Here is a 19,839-nt window from a genome sequence, read left to right as displayed (position 1 = left end):
AGCACTACTGTAACTAAATGCTGTGACCCAGCGTTTAGTTCTGTTAAAATCCTTTCTGCTGTCGTGAAAGCTTTGATTTTCATTGTACATTCTGCAGCATATCTGACCTTGTGTGCAGGTTTCTGGGTGTCCCTCCAGGAAGAGGAAGCTGCCCTCTGACAGGACCTCTGCCCTTTGACCTCATCTACACCGACTACCACGGCTTACAGCAAATGAAACAGCACATGGGTCTGTCACTGAGGAAGCACAAGTTAGTCTGCTTTTCTCTCCAACTGTGTCTTGACAAAAACTGTGACCGCTGTCTCATCCATCAAGCGTCAAATGCAGTGTTTCATTTTATGTGTTCCTCTTAGTAAACAGTAATTACTTTTCCGTACTGACCCATTCACTGGCTGTGGTACAAACTGGTAATTTCACTGTGGATCAGCAGAATTCTCCCTTTCCAATTTGGCCTCTTAAAGGGCTGATCAATGACCCCAAACAATCGCTTCTGGATTGATGTCAGTACGTTTTTTGCTGAGTCACAAACGCTTTTAACCCCTAACTTCATGGATTATAATCTTAAAATGAATGTGCTGGTATTGGTCCAAGTGCAAGCTTGTGTGTGCCACTTGAAAAGAAAAACAGATTTTCATCTGTGAATGCTCAAACAAACCAACATGATTCACCCCTACAAGTAGCTGCAGAGTCTGTTCACTGACACTAACTGCAGCTGATGAAGTTTTTGTCCTTCTGTTCCAGCTGGGCAGAGCAGGAGAAACAAATCCTCTGTTTTTAATCTAGAGAGAATGAAATTGCAGTTTGCAACTCTAGGCAGTGAATGTCTTTATATAAAAAGAGGGAAGAGCATGAAAAACATTCAAGTTTTAGCATCATGGAAAATAATGACCATCAGGGCTGTAATATAGTGGTTAGATTATATATACAAGGTCGCCTTTTTGCTACTAGTTTTCATCCCACATTTTACTATGAATGCATAAAAGGAAGACAGTGCTTCTTTTATTAAATAACTGAGAGGCACGAAGGTGAATTTAATAATAACAATTTGTCTTATACTGGTCGGAATACTGCAAAACATGTTTGCTGCAAAATCCTCCGCTGATTCCCTTCAGCAGCAGTGGAAGGTCAGCTGATCGACCAACGCTCACTGGCAGCGAGTATCAGACCAATACTTTCCCCTGCAGCCGTGACACTGATTACACATTTTGATAAATATTCTCAGATTGGATAACAGATTGGATTGATTTTTGACCTCTCAGTATGAATATTCACAACTGATAAAGTGCTGATAAGGCTTCCCTCTAGAAACTCATTGATTACTCAAAGTTCCATCCCAGTTTTTCTCCTCAACTTTGACCTGGGAGAAAAGTAAACATGTTCTAATGTACTTTTTACATTGTTGATGTAGTAAAATAAGTGTTAGTTATTCTCTGTTGAAGTGTCACCTTTTCATTATCCAAGAGAGTTGGTTTTTTTTCAGTCCACATCTCTTCAGAATGCATTTCTGATAACATTTTTGTGTTTGACTCAAATTCAGTTTCGGCCCATCCAGGTTTTTTTTTTTTACAATATGTTGCAGTAGAGGTCCTTGCGGTGGCTGTCTCACACATTTAAGGGATAAATCTGAAAGAATTTATTTAGCTTCTAATTCAAATTCCACTCATTTCTCATGTTTACTCAGGTGCCACATCCGAGTGATTGACACCTTTGGCACGGAACCTGCTTACAACCACGAGGAATACGCCACTCTTCATGGCTACAGAACCAACTGGGGCTACTGGAACCTTCATGGCCAGCAGTACATGACAATGTTCCGTATGTGGACTCTCATTGCAAGTTTCTAACAGGCATTTTCACTTTGTCCTCCCAGAGGTTGATGATTTAACAAAACCTCATATTTAGCAGATAATCACAAATCAAAGTGTTGTTTTGACACATGTTTGTATGCAGGTGTTTGTGTGACTGAAATCTGAAAAGCACACTGTGTGAGTTTTAAAATGCCTGAGGCAATTACAGGCCAGGCTCCGAGCCACCAGTCAGAGAAGTCAGGGAGAACAGCTGTGCCAGCACAGATGCCTGCAGCTTCCTACTTTTGGCCAAACACCTCAAGCCATACACACACACAGAAATATACAAAAACACAAGCGTCACACACACCATCATGAAAGATTCAGTGAAAGCAGTGGAAGATGAGACTTCAGATGTTTGTACAAGTCTCCAATTAATTCAGCAACAATGGGTTTCCACCTAGTTTCCAAATCACTGTTATCACAAAGCCCGTCTCTGAAAGAAGCCAGCTTTCATCCAAGGTCTGGGATCTGATTGAAAACACTGTTTCTTTCCCACACTTCACAGATTTGCTCTATGATAAATTTTCTTTGTGTGCGCTACAAATTGGTGTTGTTTCATTTTCTGAAATCTGAAAACTGTGGCAACGATCTACGGTTCTTGTCCTTCTCTGTTCTGCATCTGTGCGGTTGAATTTCTAAACATCAGAACATGAAAAACACTCCTCAACCTTGGTAAATACACCACTTCAGCATTTCACGCCTTTCCACCCGAAAGATGTTTGAATTATTAAATCATCTAAAAAAAGAGGATGTACTCAAGCTTTGTAGAATCACCATGCTGCTCCTTTTATTCTATATCATCTGCATGCACAGCCGTCCTGATCTTCAAATTTTTTTTTTTCCTTGTGGCTACTTTTTTGACGCAGAAAATTGATTTTGAACACTGTTTTGTCAATTACTTTGTTTGTCCTTGGTAGCCCACACTCCAGACAACTCTTTTATGGGTTTTGTGGCAGAGGAACTGAACGAGACAGAGAGACTGTACATTCAGAAGAACAAGGTTAACAATATGGCTGTCGTGTATGGAAAAGATGCCAGCATGTGGAAAGTAAGTACAACATCCAAACATCTTCAAAACTATTTGTAAATTTGATATTTTTCAGGCGAGTGTTATTTGCATGAGCTTCCTCACGTGTATTATTTTGGTGGGTTCACAACATGTGGTGGTTTCCTTGGGTGGACGTGTTGCACCGCAGCTCTAATGCTAAAAGCCTATTCAATGTGATACATTTACACAAGAAGTTTGGAAAACTTCTAAATATCACTTTTATTAGCTGTGAAACACCCGCAAGATTTCACAGGCCAAATTCCTCCAGGAAGTGTGATGCTGCAAGAACAATTGCTTTTGTTCAGAGTAAATTTCCGATCTGAGCCTCTGCCAAGTTTTCCCACTTTTGCTGTAACTTTGAAGTGTGTTGCAGGCTCCCTCACGGTTTGTTCTTACTCTGCTTCTCAGAGCAACCTGAGCTGTAGTGTAACACTTGTGAATCTGATAGCCTTGCTCTATAGAAGCCCATAGTGTCCACGTAAGAGATTTGGGGGTTGTTAAAGACTATCTGAAGATGATTTTCAGATCCTTTATAGTTTCTTTTCCCTCGACATCTGCCTCTCTTGATTCACTCTTCTTCTGTTTTCTATTTGTACTGCTCTTTATCTATCACGTCTTGATGGATCCACACAGCTTCAAGTAAGTGTACACCTGCTATTCACTGGCTTTATTGATTCTCCAAGACTACAAGCTATTACTGTGAGCTGCAACTGTTCACAGTTGTAGCTTAGCGAAAGATTAAATTACTCACTCAATGATTGAGTTTTGTGACTGATTACTATCACTTTTACTCATAGAAAGAGGGATTTCATCATTGTGTTTTTCAAATACATTAAAATGGAAAAACTGAGGAGGAACACTCTGGTGACATATATAAATGATTTATGCTTGGGAGCTATAGTTTACTGAATGATTTGTGGCATTTCCACATAAACACTTTTTGAGGTAATTGATTTAGTTTTTGATTGTTTTTGTTCAGTAGAATTTTCCAAGTAAAATGTCCCTGCAGGGTGACACAAAGGACGTACTATGATATTATTCTTTTATGTTGCAAAAAAAAGAGAAAAAACACACACATGTGCTATGTGGCTGTTAGTTACATACATACTGGTGTTCGTGAAGGTGAGGCTGGCTAAAGCTCATTAGATCTGCTTCTGCTTGCCTCATTTCAGTCTCCAACACCTTTGGTCTTTTTTCCTCCGCCCTTTCCAAGAAACTTCATGTGCGATAGAGCTGAATAAGTTCAGCTCATTTAATTGGTCAAGTGATTTATTGTGTTTAAGGTCAACATGGTCGAATTAAAACAAAAACAAGCAGGTATGCAGGAAATTAGGCTTGGATGTCTTTAAAGGGGCTTTATTACAATAAGTTCTGTACCATTTTTTAAATAAATCACCAAGGCTAGTATTGATTCAAAGATGACCATTACTGGATGAAATGTTCTATTTTATTTAAGTACTATAAGACATATACCTGCTATGCAAATATAACAAAGATTCAGTCCAATATTTAGGAGAAAAAAATATTGGTTGCATGAAGGGAAATAGTCTCACAAACAAGAGAAAAATACACTAAGCAGTCAAAGCATCAAAGCCACCTGGTTTGGGCAGTATAAGCCTCTGTGCCACCAAAACAGTTCTAATCCATTAAGAAATGAACACAGGTTGTCTCAGGGTCTCCTGGGATGTCTCAGAGTGAATCCTTTAGATCCCATGAGCTCAAGGGAGGGGCTTTTCACAGGCTTTTTCCAGAGCATCCTGAAGATACATAGTGTGACCTGGATCAATAAAGTTTGGCAGCTGGAAAAATGCCTTTGACCCATTGTTGTATTCCTTTGTAAAGATGAAACCTGTGTGTAGTTTCGTTCTATAGCAAAGCAAATCTAAAGCGAAATTTTGAAAGGTCACAAAAAATGTGCAATGAAATGGCTCAAGACAAAAAAAATAGGCTGCATCCTGTCGCCAGGGGATTGTAGTTTAGTAAAAGAAGTAGCTGTCCTGAGGAAACAACAATGTGGTGGATATTCACAAGAGGTAAAAGGAAAAAGCTCTTCCTCTGGATTTTATTCAATCTCTTGGGACATCTGGGATATTTTATCATATTTTGAAAGATGCCAGTCAGACAGTGGAGATTCACCTCATTTCAGTCTGACTGAATTTGCAAAACTGTTTCCAGCTTCTCTGATATGCAAAGTCACGCAAGTCATCTTTAAATAAAAAAATAAAAAAAACACCTTAAGAAATTTTAAACTTTCAGTTTCAGTTTTCATACACCTTTTCTTATTCACATCTTCTCAATGTGAATCAAAGACGACAGCAGAAAGCTGCTAAATTGTGTTGATGTGGTGACTGATTGGTTTATGCTAAACACAAAAGCTGTAACTCACAAGAAAAGAAAAAAACTAATTTCAGTGTAAATTAAAATGACCCTATTTTACATAATTCTTGCACACATGATGTCTTATAAATGCTACTCCTAACTTAACTCACTCTGCCTGCATTCGGCATATCTTAAAGGGTAAGGAAAAGTTCCTGGCTGCTCTGCATCGCTACATGGAGATCCATGGCACAGTGTACTTTGAGACACAGCGCCCCCCAGAAGTGCCTGCCTTTGTTAAGAACCACGGCTTGTTGCCTCAGCAGGAGCTTCAGCAGCTCCTCAGAAAGGCCAAGGTGGGTCTGCAGCACTGAGGTGTACAGTATATGAGCTCAGAAAATGCACACATGCTTGCACACACAATTTCTTTCTTAGAACGAACTGCATTGTAATAGTTATGCTTGTGTAGAGGTAGGCTCTCTTATGCATGTGTTGACCTGTATAAGAGCATCTCAGCATAGACACTCAAAATCTTCTGTTGTTTCTCATTTTTCTTGCAAGCTATTCATTGGATTCGGCTTTCCATATGAGGGTCCTGCTCCCTTGGAGGCAATAGCCAATGGCTGCATATATCTGCAACCCAAGTTTAACCCCGCCCACAGCTCTCTCAATCACGAGTTCTTCAGAGGGAAGCCCACCTCCAGGAAGGTAGACGCTCAGAGCTCATGTAAATCTATGCGGTGCAAACGAAATGCGCTGAGAAATTTAATTTCTGAACCTAAGTTAAATTGGTGTTAAGACTTACTTTGATTGTGAATACATTGCATTTATGCCTCCCCCAGGTGTCTTCTCAGCATCCCTATGCAGAGCAGTATATTGGGAGGCCGCATGTCATCACTATTGACTTCAATAACTCTGAAGAGTTTGATGCAACCATCCGTGAGATCATGAAGATCAATGTATGTTCATTTTATTATGTTTGTGATCCAAACTCAGCACCGTTCATCCCAAAAAAAAAATGGTTTTGTAATATCATAGTCGGCCAAAGTGCTCACTGCTGCATATTAGCATAGGTGAGAGCATAATTTGACCCACTTTTGAAGTCCGCAGCCTTTAATAGAGCTCTTAATCATTGGCTCTGACATTACAGCAAAATGCTTAGCTGGCGTCCGCTCTGCTCTACGCACTCCTAATTGCTTGGTTTATTGAGTGGCTCAGTGGGTAAACTGTGCCCACACCTGGTTTTACAAGGCAGCTTTCCAGGGGCTAGCCCCTCAGGCAGCGAGCTTTGTTTGTACCGCATTGTACTAATCAATCACGCTGTTCTCAATCTGTCACCACTACAACACAGAGTTGTTGCCAAGCCTCCTGTGGTTCCAAGATGTATGCATGCCTCTACCTGCCAGGTGTGCCATATAGACCTTGTGCTTCCTAGTGATAGAGGCACAATCAAGAACTAGTTGTGGAACAGTGAAATGTTTAAAACATTAATCCAAGGAGAGGGAAAACAGAACCAATCACGCAACATGAGCCGGGCAGAAACGAGAAGGGCTCTAAAAAAGAGGATGTACAGTTAATTCAAACAAAATGGGATGAACATGTATAATTTATGTTGGGTTATCGCTGAGGTATGACACGACTACACAGATTAAGAATCAATAGAACCTGATGGTGAAAATTCAGCAAAGTAACAGTAAAATGTATGGACCATTTTTAAAAGCTCTCATCTTGCTCATTTCTTAGAATTCAGAAAGTTCAGTCATTTTTCATGTCTATGTAATAAGTAAGAAGTTACTGCCAGTATCTGGTCAGTTTTGCCATGCATAAAGACTTTAAAATCTGCCAACCAACGCGTTCAAAGCTCACGCATTTCAACATTACTTCTTGTTTATAACTTCCATACTAAAATCATCTTTTCCACAAGGGGCTATGTGTTGGACTGGGAGAAGTAAGTTCCAGCAGTTTCTGTTGCCAAGCAACAAACAAACTTGGTTACATTTTTTTTTTTTTTTTTTTGCCAGACATGATAATTAATTTACTTTTAAATGTGCTGTTGGGTGGATTGTGAAACCGTTGGGCAGGGCCAAGCAAGCTGTTCCCTGCTGCTCCTCAGTGTGTAAAGTTATGCTAACAAATTGTTGATGGTAGTTTCAATTTTAACAGTAAATTGACCAATTTACCAGCTTGAAAGTAGGGCTGATTGGACATCTACCTCTTTGTTAGACGACAAATGAAAGCATTTTGCATCAATAACTCATCAGGTTCTTATCAGGTTCTTACTGTTGTTATTTATTTGACAAATGTGGCAAACTAAGCGAGCGTTGCTGCCGTTCATTAAGCTTTAATTACCATTTAATTAATCATTAACGTCCACTCTTGGGAAGATTGGTAAGAGTCTTGCTTGTTTTCCACTTGTAAATAATCTTTCTCATTGTACAATGATGAACTTTCGGTAGTTTGGAAATGGCATTTTTATCCTTTCCATGTATAATGTGGAGTGTTGCTGTTCATCTGAAGTTGGATTTACCAAGTCCTGGCATGAACCAGATGACTCTTTAAATTTGTCCTGGTTCTTGAAACTGTACAGTTGAAAGAGGGTGTACCTTTCTTTTTCATATGCGTATTGGGTGTAGAAGTTCTGTATATGAAATGGCTGAGCTTAATTAGGCAGGTTGTAGAACAGAATTATATACATAGAGTAGTGTATGTATTTATTCCATCTTGTAAAGCAGAACTTATAGTCTCAGTAACATCCTGGGAGTTTACTTCTGTGTTAAGTGTCAGCTCATCGCTTATAAACCCAGATTTTCTGCTCCTGCGTTGATATTAGTTCACCATCTCGATGATGAAGAACTCCTAAAATATCCAAATTCTGCGTGATCTTCTCCAGCTGGGCTCGTTTTCTTGCCATTGCTGCAAACTTAACTTCCCTCAGAAAAATCCTGTTTATGTCATCTGTAATAGAATGAAATAACAAATGTTTCTCACATTATTTTTGAGGACCATTGATGCAGGCAGTTTGGTAGATGAAATGTACAGTCATTTAAGCAATGTCTTGTGCTGTTGAATTCAGATCACCCCCTACGAAACAAAGCTTTCTTTCTTGCTCTCCTGCTCACACTCTATTACATAAAGATGCCCAGAGGCAAATTGCATTGCAGAATAGCTGATGAAATGCCAGATACATTTCATTAAACTCAGATGAAATAAAGTAATAAGAATGTGCTGAAAGGAACACAACACTAAAAGGAACCATTTATCAATTTAAAAGCTTGAGTGCTTTCATGGCCCAATAGTAAACAGTGAATTCTCAGTTTAGCTGCCATGGGAGATAATTTTAGGAGGGGGTCGGCACTGGGGGATCCCGACTGAATGGATTTTATCCGAAAATATATTTCATAATTACTGATGTTATCGAACCGCAATTTGTTTAAAAATGAGGTGATGAATATGTTCCCTTCTCCAAAGGCATCAGTGTGCAGTCATTTTTCCACAACAACTGCTTCCCCACTGTCACTTGTGCGCTCGGTAGGAGCCTGCTTGCATTAAACACCTCAAAACAATATTGATAATTGTTTTCTTATTGAATTTTTAACCATCAGAAATCAGATAAAGACTGAAAGGCTTCAACACTACAACTGATAGCCCCACCCAAAGGACCCAAATTGCAGCCAAACGTCCTTCTCTTTGTTAGATGAGCTGTTGTTCGCATTTTTTGATGTATCGATGCAGTCGTCACTAAAAAATGATTGAATCAATTTTCATAGCTGTCACCTGTGATGAATTAGGCCATTGATTTTAATGCAAAGATTGTGGCATGATATAAGCCTTCCGCAATTACGCTAATTAATATGTCAACTTAGATTAACTATCACATCAGCGATTGCTGTAATTACAATGGCTTAGTTCTATAGTCAAACACAGATGCTGTCTTCCTTTACCTCGTGCACATCTGTGTTCACAGGTGGAGCCATTCCTGCCCTACGAGTACACCTGCGAGGGGATGCTTGAAAGAGTTCATGCTTACATTCAGAATCAGGTGGGTAGCAACACTCTAATCACACTGGTGAGGATCATGACTGCTGCGCCAATGCAAGAGTGGGTGGTTGTCTATTTTTCCTGCATGTTTACCAGCAAGACTACGCACAATTACCAGACCGAATTTTGTCACACTTGGCGGATAGATGGAGCACAAGCAAAAGCAGAACTTGTAATCCAAACCGCTCTAATTCAAATCTGTGAAATCGAGCACTGGCTTTAGAGGAGGATGCACTATTTTCCATCCAGTAAAGTTCTACACAACACTTTTCAAAAAGATTAATGTGCATCCTCAGTTCGAACAGCTGGTAATTAGCCAGTTATTTCTCATTCTGCACACTATCTGGGTTGGCCTTTCACAGCAACATCCTGCAGTTTTATCATGACGCCGGTTCTGCCTAACCACCATATCCAAAATTAGTCACTGTTGCAGGCCAAATGACAAAGATGAAAGTGTGAAATGCCTTTTTAATTAGTTAGTTTAAAAGTTGGTTGTTGCACAGATAATACAAACACCATACAATGTGTTGAATAGAGAGCTTCAGCGGAGTAGGTTTCCCCCATATTTTCGGTCTTAATACACTTACAGAACACATTTTAGAGCGTCATTAATCTTCTTATTCAACTCATAGCAACTCAGCTCAGCTCAGATTTATTTATATTTGGTGGAACTCTTCTACAAGTGCTACACAAAGTGCTTATCGCAGTATTGCAAGCCAAAGCTTTCTGATGGGGAAATCCTCAGCTTTTCTGCTCAATTGCCCATCATTCTCTTTTACGGCTCTTGCATTGTACCCACATCTTAATTAGGTATCTTTACAGATCTAAAATCAATACCAGGTGGGGTTATATGTTACATTTAAACACAAGCATGGGAGCACGAATGATACCTTTACACACTTTTGCTCTTGAGGCAGGTGCCAATAGGCAAGTTCAGCTCTTATGTTGACAGGAGACAGGAATGAATTGACTTTCCTGAAAAGCTTTAACCATTTTGGAAGAGCTTGCTGTTGCATGATGGATCTTTGTTCCTGAGCCAATCCTCTTTATTTTCATTTAGCAGTTTCCTAAGCATAGTGGAACCGATGCACTCTTCTAAACCTTCGGCATATTCAGCCTCTATTCGACCTCTTAATTTCCTCATGCCCCCTACTTGAGTCTTTCTGCCTAGTTTATTTTTTGTTCATCATGTGATGATGAGTGGATTTAGTACGATCTTTGAAGCTTTTAAAGCAAAGGTTGTAACTCGTTTGGGATGTGTTGGATGATTGAAGATGCAAATGGTTGTGAAGCCGCCTGGAGAGAAGAGTCAAGGCTGCACTGTAAGTGTTAAATAGGTGATAGCTGAGGCCATTTCCCCTGTCTAATGATGGTTTTTCCAGTTTAACAGAGATGGCTTCTTTCACTTGCATTGCTGAATGTCTTCCCCTCTTGTATTTTCAGTGTATGCGCAGCATTGACACCAACATGTTGAATTGGCCTGTCATCTGTCAGTGAAAGAAATAGGTCTGACGAGCAGCTCAGCATAGTGAATGAGTGCACAAGAAGGGAGGCTTCGGTGACCACAGAAGTCAAACAGCTAGCTTATCATGTCACAAAAAATCTCTTCTGTTTGTCATCTTCATTTCCCCAAAACAGTTCTCACAAGCTCTGTTGAACATTACTGAAAAAACAGAAAACACACACAGTTTTCCCTGCTTGGGTTCTTCACATCACGAGTTTGGAGCCCTGAGATCTTCAACACTTACATCGCAGCAACCGTTTACTCCTTTAATCATGTGACCGACATATCACATGTTGCCAAGGTGACAATGACAAAATGGGTGGCTGGGTCAATAAGCATATTTTTATGATACTTGGAAAAAAACGTGTTTCAGTCAGACCAAAGCTGGATTTTTTGTAACCTTTTCATAAAAACAGTAAAACATGAGTTAATATTCATACATATCCCCCCCAAAAAACAGGTCTAATTAACATATTACCCTTTTTATATATATATTTGAATAGACAGATATATTTCTTTTTGTCAGATGGCTAAATGTGTCAAAAACTGAAAATTGTTAACTGGCTGAGTTGAACTGTAGCAGCTCAAGTCAACAGAGCATGTGACGGTATTGAGCGATAAATGTGACTTCAATGACTCTTTAAGTGTAAGTGACCCAACCACAGTCTGACCTAAAACTCTTAAATACCCTTGAAAACCAAAAGATGAAGTTCAGTTGCCTTCTGTTCAAGCACATCAGGTGACATCACCTGTATGACTACATACTGATAATGATTTGGTAACAGCACCCAGATGTAACACCTGAAAGCAGTCTCCTTTAAGCATCCATACATTAATTCACTTAATACGCTGCATCTGTTAAATGTTTTAAATGTTTTCCCTCTCTGGGATTTCTTTTTTACGCTTGCCCATGATAGGTCCAGGTCAGAAGTCGAATCATTTTGCAGGTGACAGCTGTACTCTGTGCAGTGTTCCTCCAGGGGCAAATTTCCGAGATGTTAATGTGAGAGGCCGCTCACATGTGTGCCCTTTTAACAATTTTTAACTCACATCAAAATAGGTATTGAACTGTGAGCAGAAGGTGTTCTGCTATAGTTTCTATTCTTCCTGCCAAATTACCAACAAAAAGCTTTTGAATGAACTAACAAAGGCACACCCTCCACTCATTTATATGCACCGTGTTTGCAGATGATGTCATCCTCTGAGACTGCAGCCATGGTATGAATGTTGGTGTGTTGTTTGACAGTCACAGGTTAAGGGAATGTGTTAGCCTTTGTGCTCTCTCTCCTTCTGTCAAGACATAACACAAACACTCACACCCAGTGTGCCGTGACTGACTGACTGTGACTTGCCGCCTGGTGTGTTCAAGGATAGACTCCCAATCAGAACGTCCTCCCTTCTTTCTCTTCTACTTTTCTAAACTTTTTTTTCCCCCAGCTTTGGACTTTTCTCCAAATCTTATTTCTAACTCCTCTTGTCGCACTCATCTTTTAGCCTCATTTTTTTTTTTTACTTTCTGAATGTATCATCCTCGTTATCTCGCTGTATGACTTCTCCTCTCCTCTGTTCACTGGCAAGCTCTAGTCCCTCTGTGGCCCTTATACTAGATAGTCTCATGGTCTCTTTCTGCCTGAAAATGTATCTGTGAAATTATGTGATGACAGCTGCAGAAAAGCACATATAATGCATTTCACACTCTTGTTTTACATTAGAATGCAAATAACTAAGATATCAACTTGACTGATATTTAAGATTGTCAATTCTTTGACTTAAGTAAGGCTTGTCCTCTTGTTTCTTGCTGTAGAAGAATGTGATAACAAACATTTAAGATGCCTGTACTGAGGATCATTTCCCAGTAACTACCACCAACATGGTTTTTACTGACAGCAGCCTTTGGGATTCGTATCAGCCTTCAAGAATATACCAACAGGGATTGATTAAAAAAAAAAAGAGAGAGAGAAAGCTATAAACGAAAGAAAACGCTGAATACACAGGAGATGTTTGTCTTGTGCTGGGTTTTCCTGGTGTTTCCAGGACTGGTTTAATATCACTCACGTATTTGGATGAAAACGGTTTCTCAAGTAATCAGAACAAAGGAATCGTAAACGAAGCTGGAAATCATGGAGTGATGGGAGTGTCAATAAAAAGAGTAAATCTGTTAAAGGATAAGAATAAATAAAGGAATACACACAGAAATAAGTATATTGATCCTCAAACGTAAAACAAAAGAATAGGGGCATTTGGAAAGATGAATGATATATTTGTTTTTTAAAGTCATTTTTTGTTCTTATCCCTTTTTAAATTGTCCTCACTATTTTCCATTTTCCTTTTTGTCTCCTGTTGTTTTGTTTTTTTTACTTTGTCTTTGTTTTTTGCCCTGATCAGATTGGAGCGTGAATTATTTTCCTCTTCTTTGTAAACGGTGCCTGTTGTGTAACAAGACTACTTCATCTCTCGTTCATTTCACTCTAACCGCACGTCTAAATCTGTGTCTGAATGCATTTGAGGGGAGAAATAAACACTATAGCTGCCAAATCTTCGCTCATGTTTCATCTTCTTTACAAACGCCAAATGAAAATACTCTTCTGTAATTGTCTTCATATTTCCAGATTTATTTATTTCTTCATCTGTTTATTTTTGCCAGTTTACAGTATGTTTATATTTTCTCAAATAACCCCCCCATGAACTGCACAGTGAACATTATGATGGGCATGCAAGTCATTCAAGCTGTGAAGAATAGACCCAATGTGTGGATGATAATTCAGAAACTGCCTTGAATTTAAGAGATGAAGGTATTATTTACAGAGGTAAAGGAAAGCATTGGTCTTGCTGATGGCCAGGCCAATCCATTTTACTGACACTTTAACAGCAGCAACATCCAGCAACATTGCCAATCAATCACACAAATAGATATATATAATGGCAAGACCATATGAACTGGTGTATTTTCTTCCTATAAACTGAATAGTTAGCCATCACGTGGGAAAAAAGACATTCTATACAACCTTTGGGAATGTTGCTTTGTCCAGCCTCTAAATCTGAATGTGTAAAATACTGAAATTTCACATTTTCTCTTTTCTCCTGTATAGAGAATCAGACGTTTTCCAGCTGTGATGACTCACAACAGTAGCCTCCAAAAAGCATATCTTTACAATTGCTATAGTTATATAGTGATGTCTAATGCATAAATACCCACTCCAGCAACAATGACAGCAAAAAAAACAACAACCGAGAAATAAAGGATTTATTAAAACTTAAGAACCTCATAGAAATCCTACTTCTGCATATAAGTAGGACATAGATAATGTAGTTATGTAGAAGTAAACTGTCCATCTAGCAAACTGTCTTTGCTTTAATGCTTTTAGTTTCTCTATTTTGTCTTGATGAGTTGTACATGCCTGCATTCGTCTGAGTGCATGTGTGTGTGGGGAGAGATCAAGGATGTTGTCTGTGTTTAGGAGGGGAAGTGCAGCAGAGGTGGGGAGACTGGAAACTTGGTTATTGCCTGCGGGCACAAGGAGACTGTTTAATAAACTGGTGTATAGGCCAGAGGGACATGTCAGAGAAATGTTATTACCTGGGCTTTATGAATAGGCCCAGCTGGAAGGGGGGAGGATCTAATCAGGGCTCTCACCAGAGCCCAATCCTACGTCCACATCTTATTTGTTACCGGACGACATCTCTGCGTCCATATCATTTCCTAGTGGGCTGATGAGAAGTTGTCAGTTCTGATAAGCACCTTTGTATAATCCTGTTTCCAGAAAATAAGTAAATAAAAAAAGAAAAGAAGTATTGGAATATTAACAAATCATTCCGACATTGTTTTGTAGGAAAAAAAATGTAATTGAACAATTCTTTTTAATTATTTCTGTTCTGTCAGTACAGGCACAGAAGTTGTATGTGATGCTCACCTTTATGAATAATTCACTGCTCTGTTGTGGAGTGTTGTGTTTGTTTTAGCTGACAGGTACAACACTGAAAGTATGTCTGATCTTCACACCTGCAGGACTTTTGTTCTCCTGTGGTTCCTTTTTCTCCAATAAACTCATCTCGGCCGTCGCTGGGAAGCCCATTCGTCCCTCTCCCTCACTCCAGGATCTTAGCCTGGGCCTCCAACGCCAGCTCCTTCCCATCGTGGCCTCCTCTCACTGCACTGCGGCTCTTGACATCGCTGCAAGACCAGTCGTGCGTGGAGGCGTGCCAGAGTGAAGAACTAATCTGTGAACCCACCTTTTATCGCTTCATCAACATTAGGGAAGCCTTTAGCGCGTAAGATGTTTTTCATTTGGATAGTTTGTTAATCAAGATGAACTGGTTCAGCATGCGTGTTACCTGTTCTTTGCTCTTTTTTTGAAAAATAGTTTATTGGTAAGTAATAAAGTGATAAACAGAGCCATCTGTTTTTTGTTTTTGTCTTGTTTGAGACTAAATGAATCCTCTTTGCTAACAGAGGAGGCTTAAAAAATAAAATCACGTTACACTACATCCCGTTTACGTTGCTTGATAGAATAGTACCCGGACAAATCTTGAAAGTAGAAATAATGCTGATTTACTCTGCGAATAGAAACTTTTCCTGGTTCATGTACTTCCCAAGTGCATTATCTACTCTGTCACTGTGAATCCTAAAGTCTAATTGGAACCATTTTGAAAATGCATATCATCGAGCTCATCATGAAAAAATACATTCCGCTAAAACACTCAGTTTCATGCCTCATTTGCACTTCTAGCTTCAAAATAATGCAGCAGTACAAACTGAAGAAGATGCCTGTGACTCCTTTTCGAGGGTTAAAATTTGCCTTCGCTCTGAGAGGTTCTAAAGGCTACACTCTTGCCATAATAATGAATATATTACTTGTTGAATAACCACCGATGCTCTGAGGCCATCGGGCTGACATTAATATTAAATATATAAGTGGAGTTTTTATTCATGCTTACGCTGTTAAATATGTGCTAATCTTCCACCTTTCGCACCCAGGCTGGACTTCCAGTGCGAAGGAGTGGAGTCGGAAATGAACCACCTCTTCCCTGCCTTCTCAGCAGAGCATGCCGAATGTGGCCTCCAACGGGATCCGCTACTGTTCAGCTGCGCTGGCTCCAGCGCCAAATACCAGCGCCTTTGCCCCTGCAGGGACTATCAGAACGGACAGGTGGCACTGTGCAGGGACTGCCTATGACCCGAGGAGGGCCCGGTGGATTGAAAAACGTGATGCAGAGAGAGTGACTGTGCTCACTTACCTCCGACTTAGGACTGGCTGCTAAACAAGGGTTAAGTGTTGATAACCTCTCAGGGAATTGCATGATTGTACTTTGAATCTGATGGCTTCGAAGCCTTAGTTTACAGGTTCACATGGTTGCAGTAGGACCTCATTCGTTACAAAATTATGATGAAATGTGTTAATTAATGGATGACTTAGTACAGAAATCACAAGCAATCAAAATGAGACTTTTATTTAAAAACAAATATTTTAAATGCTTGAGTTTCTACGGCGTGTTTACTCAAAATCGTATTAAAACGTAATCATAGTGGAGTTTGGATATTTGTATCAGATGCACCCAAAGCCATTTGCACCATGTCAAGATGTACTATTTTACATGTCTTGTGATGAATATATTTGTACGTAAGTGCTGTTTAATAAAAACACAGGAGGAATAACTTGGCATTGTTTACATGGGTTTTAAAAAAGTTGTTTTTGTTAAATGCATTATATATATCTATATACACATACATAGATATATATCAATAAAACTATTACACCAAAGATTACAGTAACAGTCTCCTCAGATCAATATAACAAAGCCAAAGGAAGCTTAATATCCTTAACTACTTGTTATTACTTCTACTGATTTACATTTCAGCATAGACTCATTCATTTAAGTAAGCAGCGTTTGGATAAATAATGACATTCTGGTGTTTAGATTGATTCCTGTACTATATATTGTGTTCACCCTTGTGGATGCTGGTTCAAGATCCCTTTCTAATGTGAATAAACTTGTAATTTGTACAAACATCAATTTTACAGCTCAGCCCCATCTACTAGGAGGCATGATAAATCAGAACTGGACATTCTTTATTTGGAGGACAATGTTGTGATACCTTTGGCACAATATTCTCTCCATAGAGAATGTTGAATGGAGTTTTACACAGAAGGGAGCTTGCACAATGACTACTTGTCTATTTGTCTGTAGTTTTGGTCAAGTTCTCATTGCTGCGGCCTTACATTAGCTTCCCTTGACCTTGAGAAAGAATTGTAGCTCAGACCTGGTGCTCTGTCTCTCAAATTGGATATAAATAAAGACATTTCTTCAAGGCCAGAATGAACAGAATGACTGATTAGAGTGACCAAAAACTGTTTCACTGGGCAGAAATTATCGAGTGAAGTGAAAAGCTGGTGATGACAATATGATGGATATTACCCAAAGCATAAGAGAAATTACATCAGTACGTGAATTATTCAATTGGTGTCAGCAGCAATGTAACACCTGATTCAGGAGGGACTTACCAACATTGTATTTTAGCTTGAGAGCTCGTTTTATCACCTTCTCCTAACGCACATCAGTCACTGCAACACTGTTGCTTATCTCAGTGTAGAAGTCTGATGCCATTTTTACTTCTTGCTCTGCTCCTTAAAAAGTTAAACATACAGTAGAGTTACAGTGAAGTGAAAGGAGTACCAAGGAACTATTGTATCCAGTCCAATAGATTTAGAAGCATAAAGTAAAACCATGGCCACTTCATATTTTTGGCAAATGGCTGTCTCTCCCACAAATTTGCTTTTGAATACCTTCACTTTAGAATGGGAAATTATAAATCATGAGACTCTGTAAGAAAGTGTTATTAATGAGACTTTACAGGCAGGGAAAAGTTTACTCAGTTTTCCCTGAAGGCCTTATATTAACCTTTTGCACAAGCAATTAATGCATGTTTCTGACAGTTTAATTAGATTACATTTTAGTTCATAACTAAACTAAACTAGTGTAACAGTTAATTTTTGGAATATTATGCGTATGAAAAATCTATAAATCTAAAAATGCTGGGATATAATTGGTTTAGAGTGCAAAGTGTCCATTTAAAAGAATACCAACTAGTTAAATGCTATGATTTGTGGAAGAAATAGGTTAATACGACGGTTTTTTGTGCTCTGTAGGAAAACAGTTGGGGGGGTGGGGTTGTTTCTAATCCTGCTGATACAAATACAGACGCTTGGTCTCCCCGAGGATATTTTTTCTTTTTTTTTTAACATTTGTTGTTATGTAAGATGACTTGGATAAAGATCAGTATCCTCTGCAAACATCGTTTTGTCCACAGCACAGGGCAGATGGGTGCCAGCGATATGTTTCACAGCTTTCATCGCCTGCTAATGGGCCTTTTTCTCAGTGGCATAGCAGCCACTATACAACACGGTAATAAAGTTTAGCAGTTTACACCCAATAGACAACTAAAGAAAGTTCAACAAAATCCCCGATGAAAGCTGAGTGTTCACAGGAACTCATTTGTGTTATCATGAGGAAAACAATGAGCTCTTTGGTTTTCACAGTGTTCAGCTTCAGGTCGATCTCTCCGTAACATGTCACAGAGCATAGGCAGGTTATATTCGACCTATAATCACCGTATCATTTGCAAATTTGATGATAGTGTAACTTTGCTTTGCAGTTATACATAAAGAGAGAACAGAGATGGGGGCTGAGAACACAGCCCTGTTGGACCCCAGTCCTCACAGTTAGGATGATGGCGGTTCGACAGTTCAACGTGACCGACTGTGGACTGTCGGTCAGGAAATCCAAAATCTAGCAACAGGTGAGTGACAGAGACCGATGTCCTGGAGTTTAGTAACCAGCATGAATAGGAAGAAATGGCCTGAGATGACAGCCTGAGATGACAGGTTCTTCTTGTCCCTGAGTCTGTCAGATTTCATGAAAAATACAATAGCAGGTTTTTATCTATGTATTTACTTATTCAAATTATATCCCACTTCCTCTTTTTGGCTTTATTTGTGTGTGAATATTGTGTGAATATTCAATTATGTCTAAGTCACATTTCAAAGAGACATCATAATATGCAGAGAATGGCTGCGATGTCACTAAAGTCATTATCATGTGAGGGGCTGCTCCACTGAAGCCGAAACCATTCACCCAGATAAGAGGATTTTAATGAGACATCCTCAGAAGACAGAGCTGGAATTTGCCAGTTTTCCTTTAATGACAGTACTAGTGTCGCTTTGACTGATGGTTATGGACCATTTCACAAAAGGCCCTTTTCGCTTTTCCAGTTTATAATCTCCAAGCTAATATTGAACTTCCCCTTTTTCCTCAGAAACCAAAGGAAGAAAAATGCATACATGTGTGGAGCAAGAGTGCTCTCTCATTCAGATACAGGTAACTATTTCTCCTTTGCGCCATTTGAAAACGTCGATTGATTTTTTAGACCAAAATAGTTGCTAGTGAAAGGATTCTGCATTAAAACCTCTCTGTTTTGGTTTCCAATGCAGCAGCTAAAATGTGCATTTTTCACTGGGGTTTTCTCTTTGGAAAAAAAAAAGGTGACCACCTAAGACGAGAGAGCCTGCATGTTACGGTGGATAAGTCTGGGAATGTGTGCATGTACGCCTGACTGTATGCTCAGAGCACCTCCGACTGTCTCAGTAACAAAATGAACTGAAGCGTAAAATAATTTTATCCATCTCAAAAGCTGAGGAAGATCTGTCCAAATGATGACATAAAGAGATGTTCATGCACACACACATCAACAGATTTAAGTTCAAATGGCTAAGGTATTGTATAACAACAGGTGTTTTCCATGGGTAAATTACAATAGCCAAACAATTCTTGAATAATTATGGCATACTTTTGAGATAGTTCAGTGCATTTATCTGGGAAATGTTTGTGGTCAAATGAAACTGATGGAAATGTCATCCACTTTACCTATTTGGTCTGAACAGACATCCCAGCTAGCTAAAATAGCTTTGGTAAATTGTTAACTAGCAACTAATACAATTTTCTTTGAGTCAAAACACCTGCAAAATTATATTCCCTTATCCCTTAAGTTACATTTTAGTTTATTTGTGTTAGCACTCTTGCACACAAAG

At 39.2% G+C, this 19,839-nt stretch overlaps 1 protein-coding gene across 1 annotated transcript in view; it reads left to right on the top strand.

The window, feature by feature from the left end:
- Positions 1-16,397, top strand: part of LOC140273770 (alpha-1,6-mannosylglycoprotein 6-beta-N-acetylglucosaminyltransferase B-like) — a 52,788-nt gene extending 36,391 nt beyond the window's left edge. The window contains exons 9-18 of the mRNA XM_072369431.1: positions 119-250; positions 1,682-1,815; positions 2,768-2,898; positions 3,532-3,537; positions 5,415-5,570; positions 5,776-5,922; positions 6,057-6,173; positions 9,179-9,253; positions 14,763-15,025; positions 15,732-16,397. Coding sequence (XP_072225532.1) covers positions 119-250; positions 1,682-1,815; positions 2,768-2,898; positions 3,532-3,537; positions 5,415-5,570; positions 5,776-5,922; positions 6,057-6,173; positions 9,179-9,253; positions 14,763-15,025; positions 15,732-15,930 — 1,360 coding nt within the window. The 3' untranslated portion in view covers positions 15,931-16,397. The remainder of the gene's footprint in view (positions 1-118; positions 251-1,681; positions 1,816-2,767; positions 2,899-3,531; positions 3,538-5,414; positions 5,571-5,775; positions 5,923-6,056; positions 6,174-9,178; positions 9,254-14,762; positions 15,026-15,731) is intronic.
- Positions 16,398-19,839: the final 3,442 nt, after the last annotated feature.

This window comes from Leuresthes tenuis, unplaced genomic scaffold (genome assembly GCF_036924035.1).
Source record: "Leuresthes tenuis unplaced genomic scaffold, fLeuTen1.0.hap1 SCAF_17, whole genome shotgun sequence".
NCBI lineage: Eukaryota > Metazoa > Chordata > Actinopteri > Atheriniformes > Atherinopsidae > Leuresthes > Leuresthes tenuis.
Note: the sequence above shows the minus strand (reverse complement) of the source record. Positions and strands in the feature narration are given on the sequence as shown.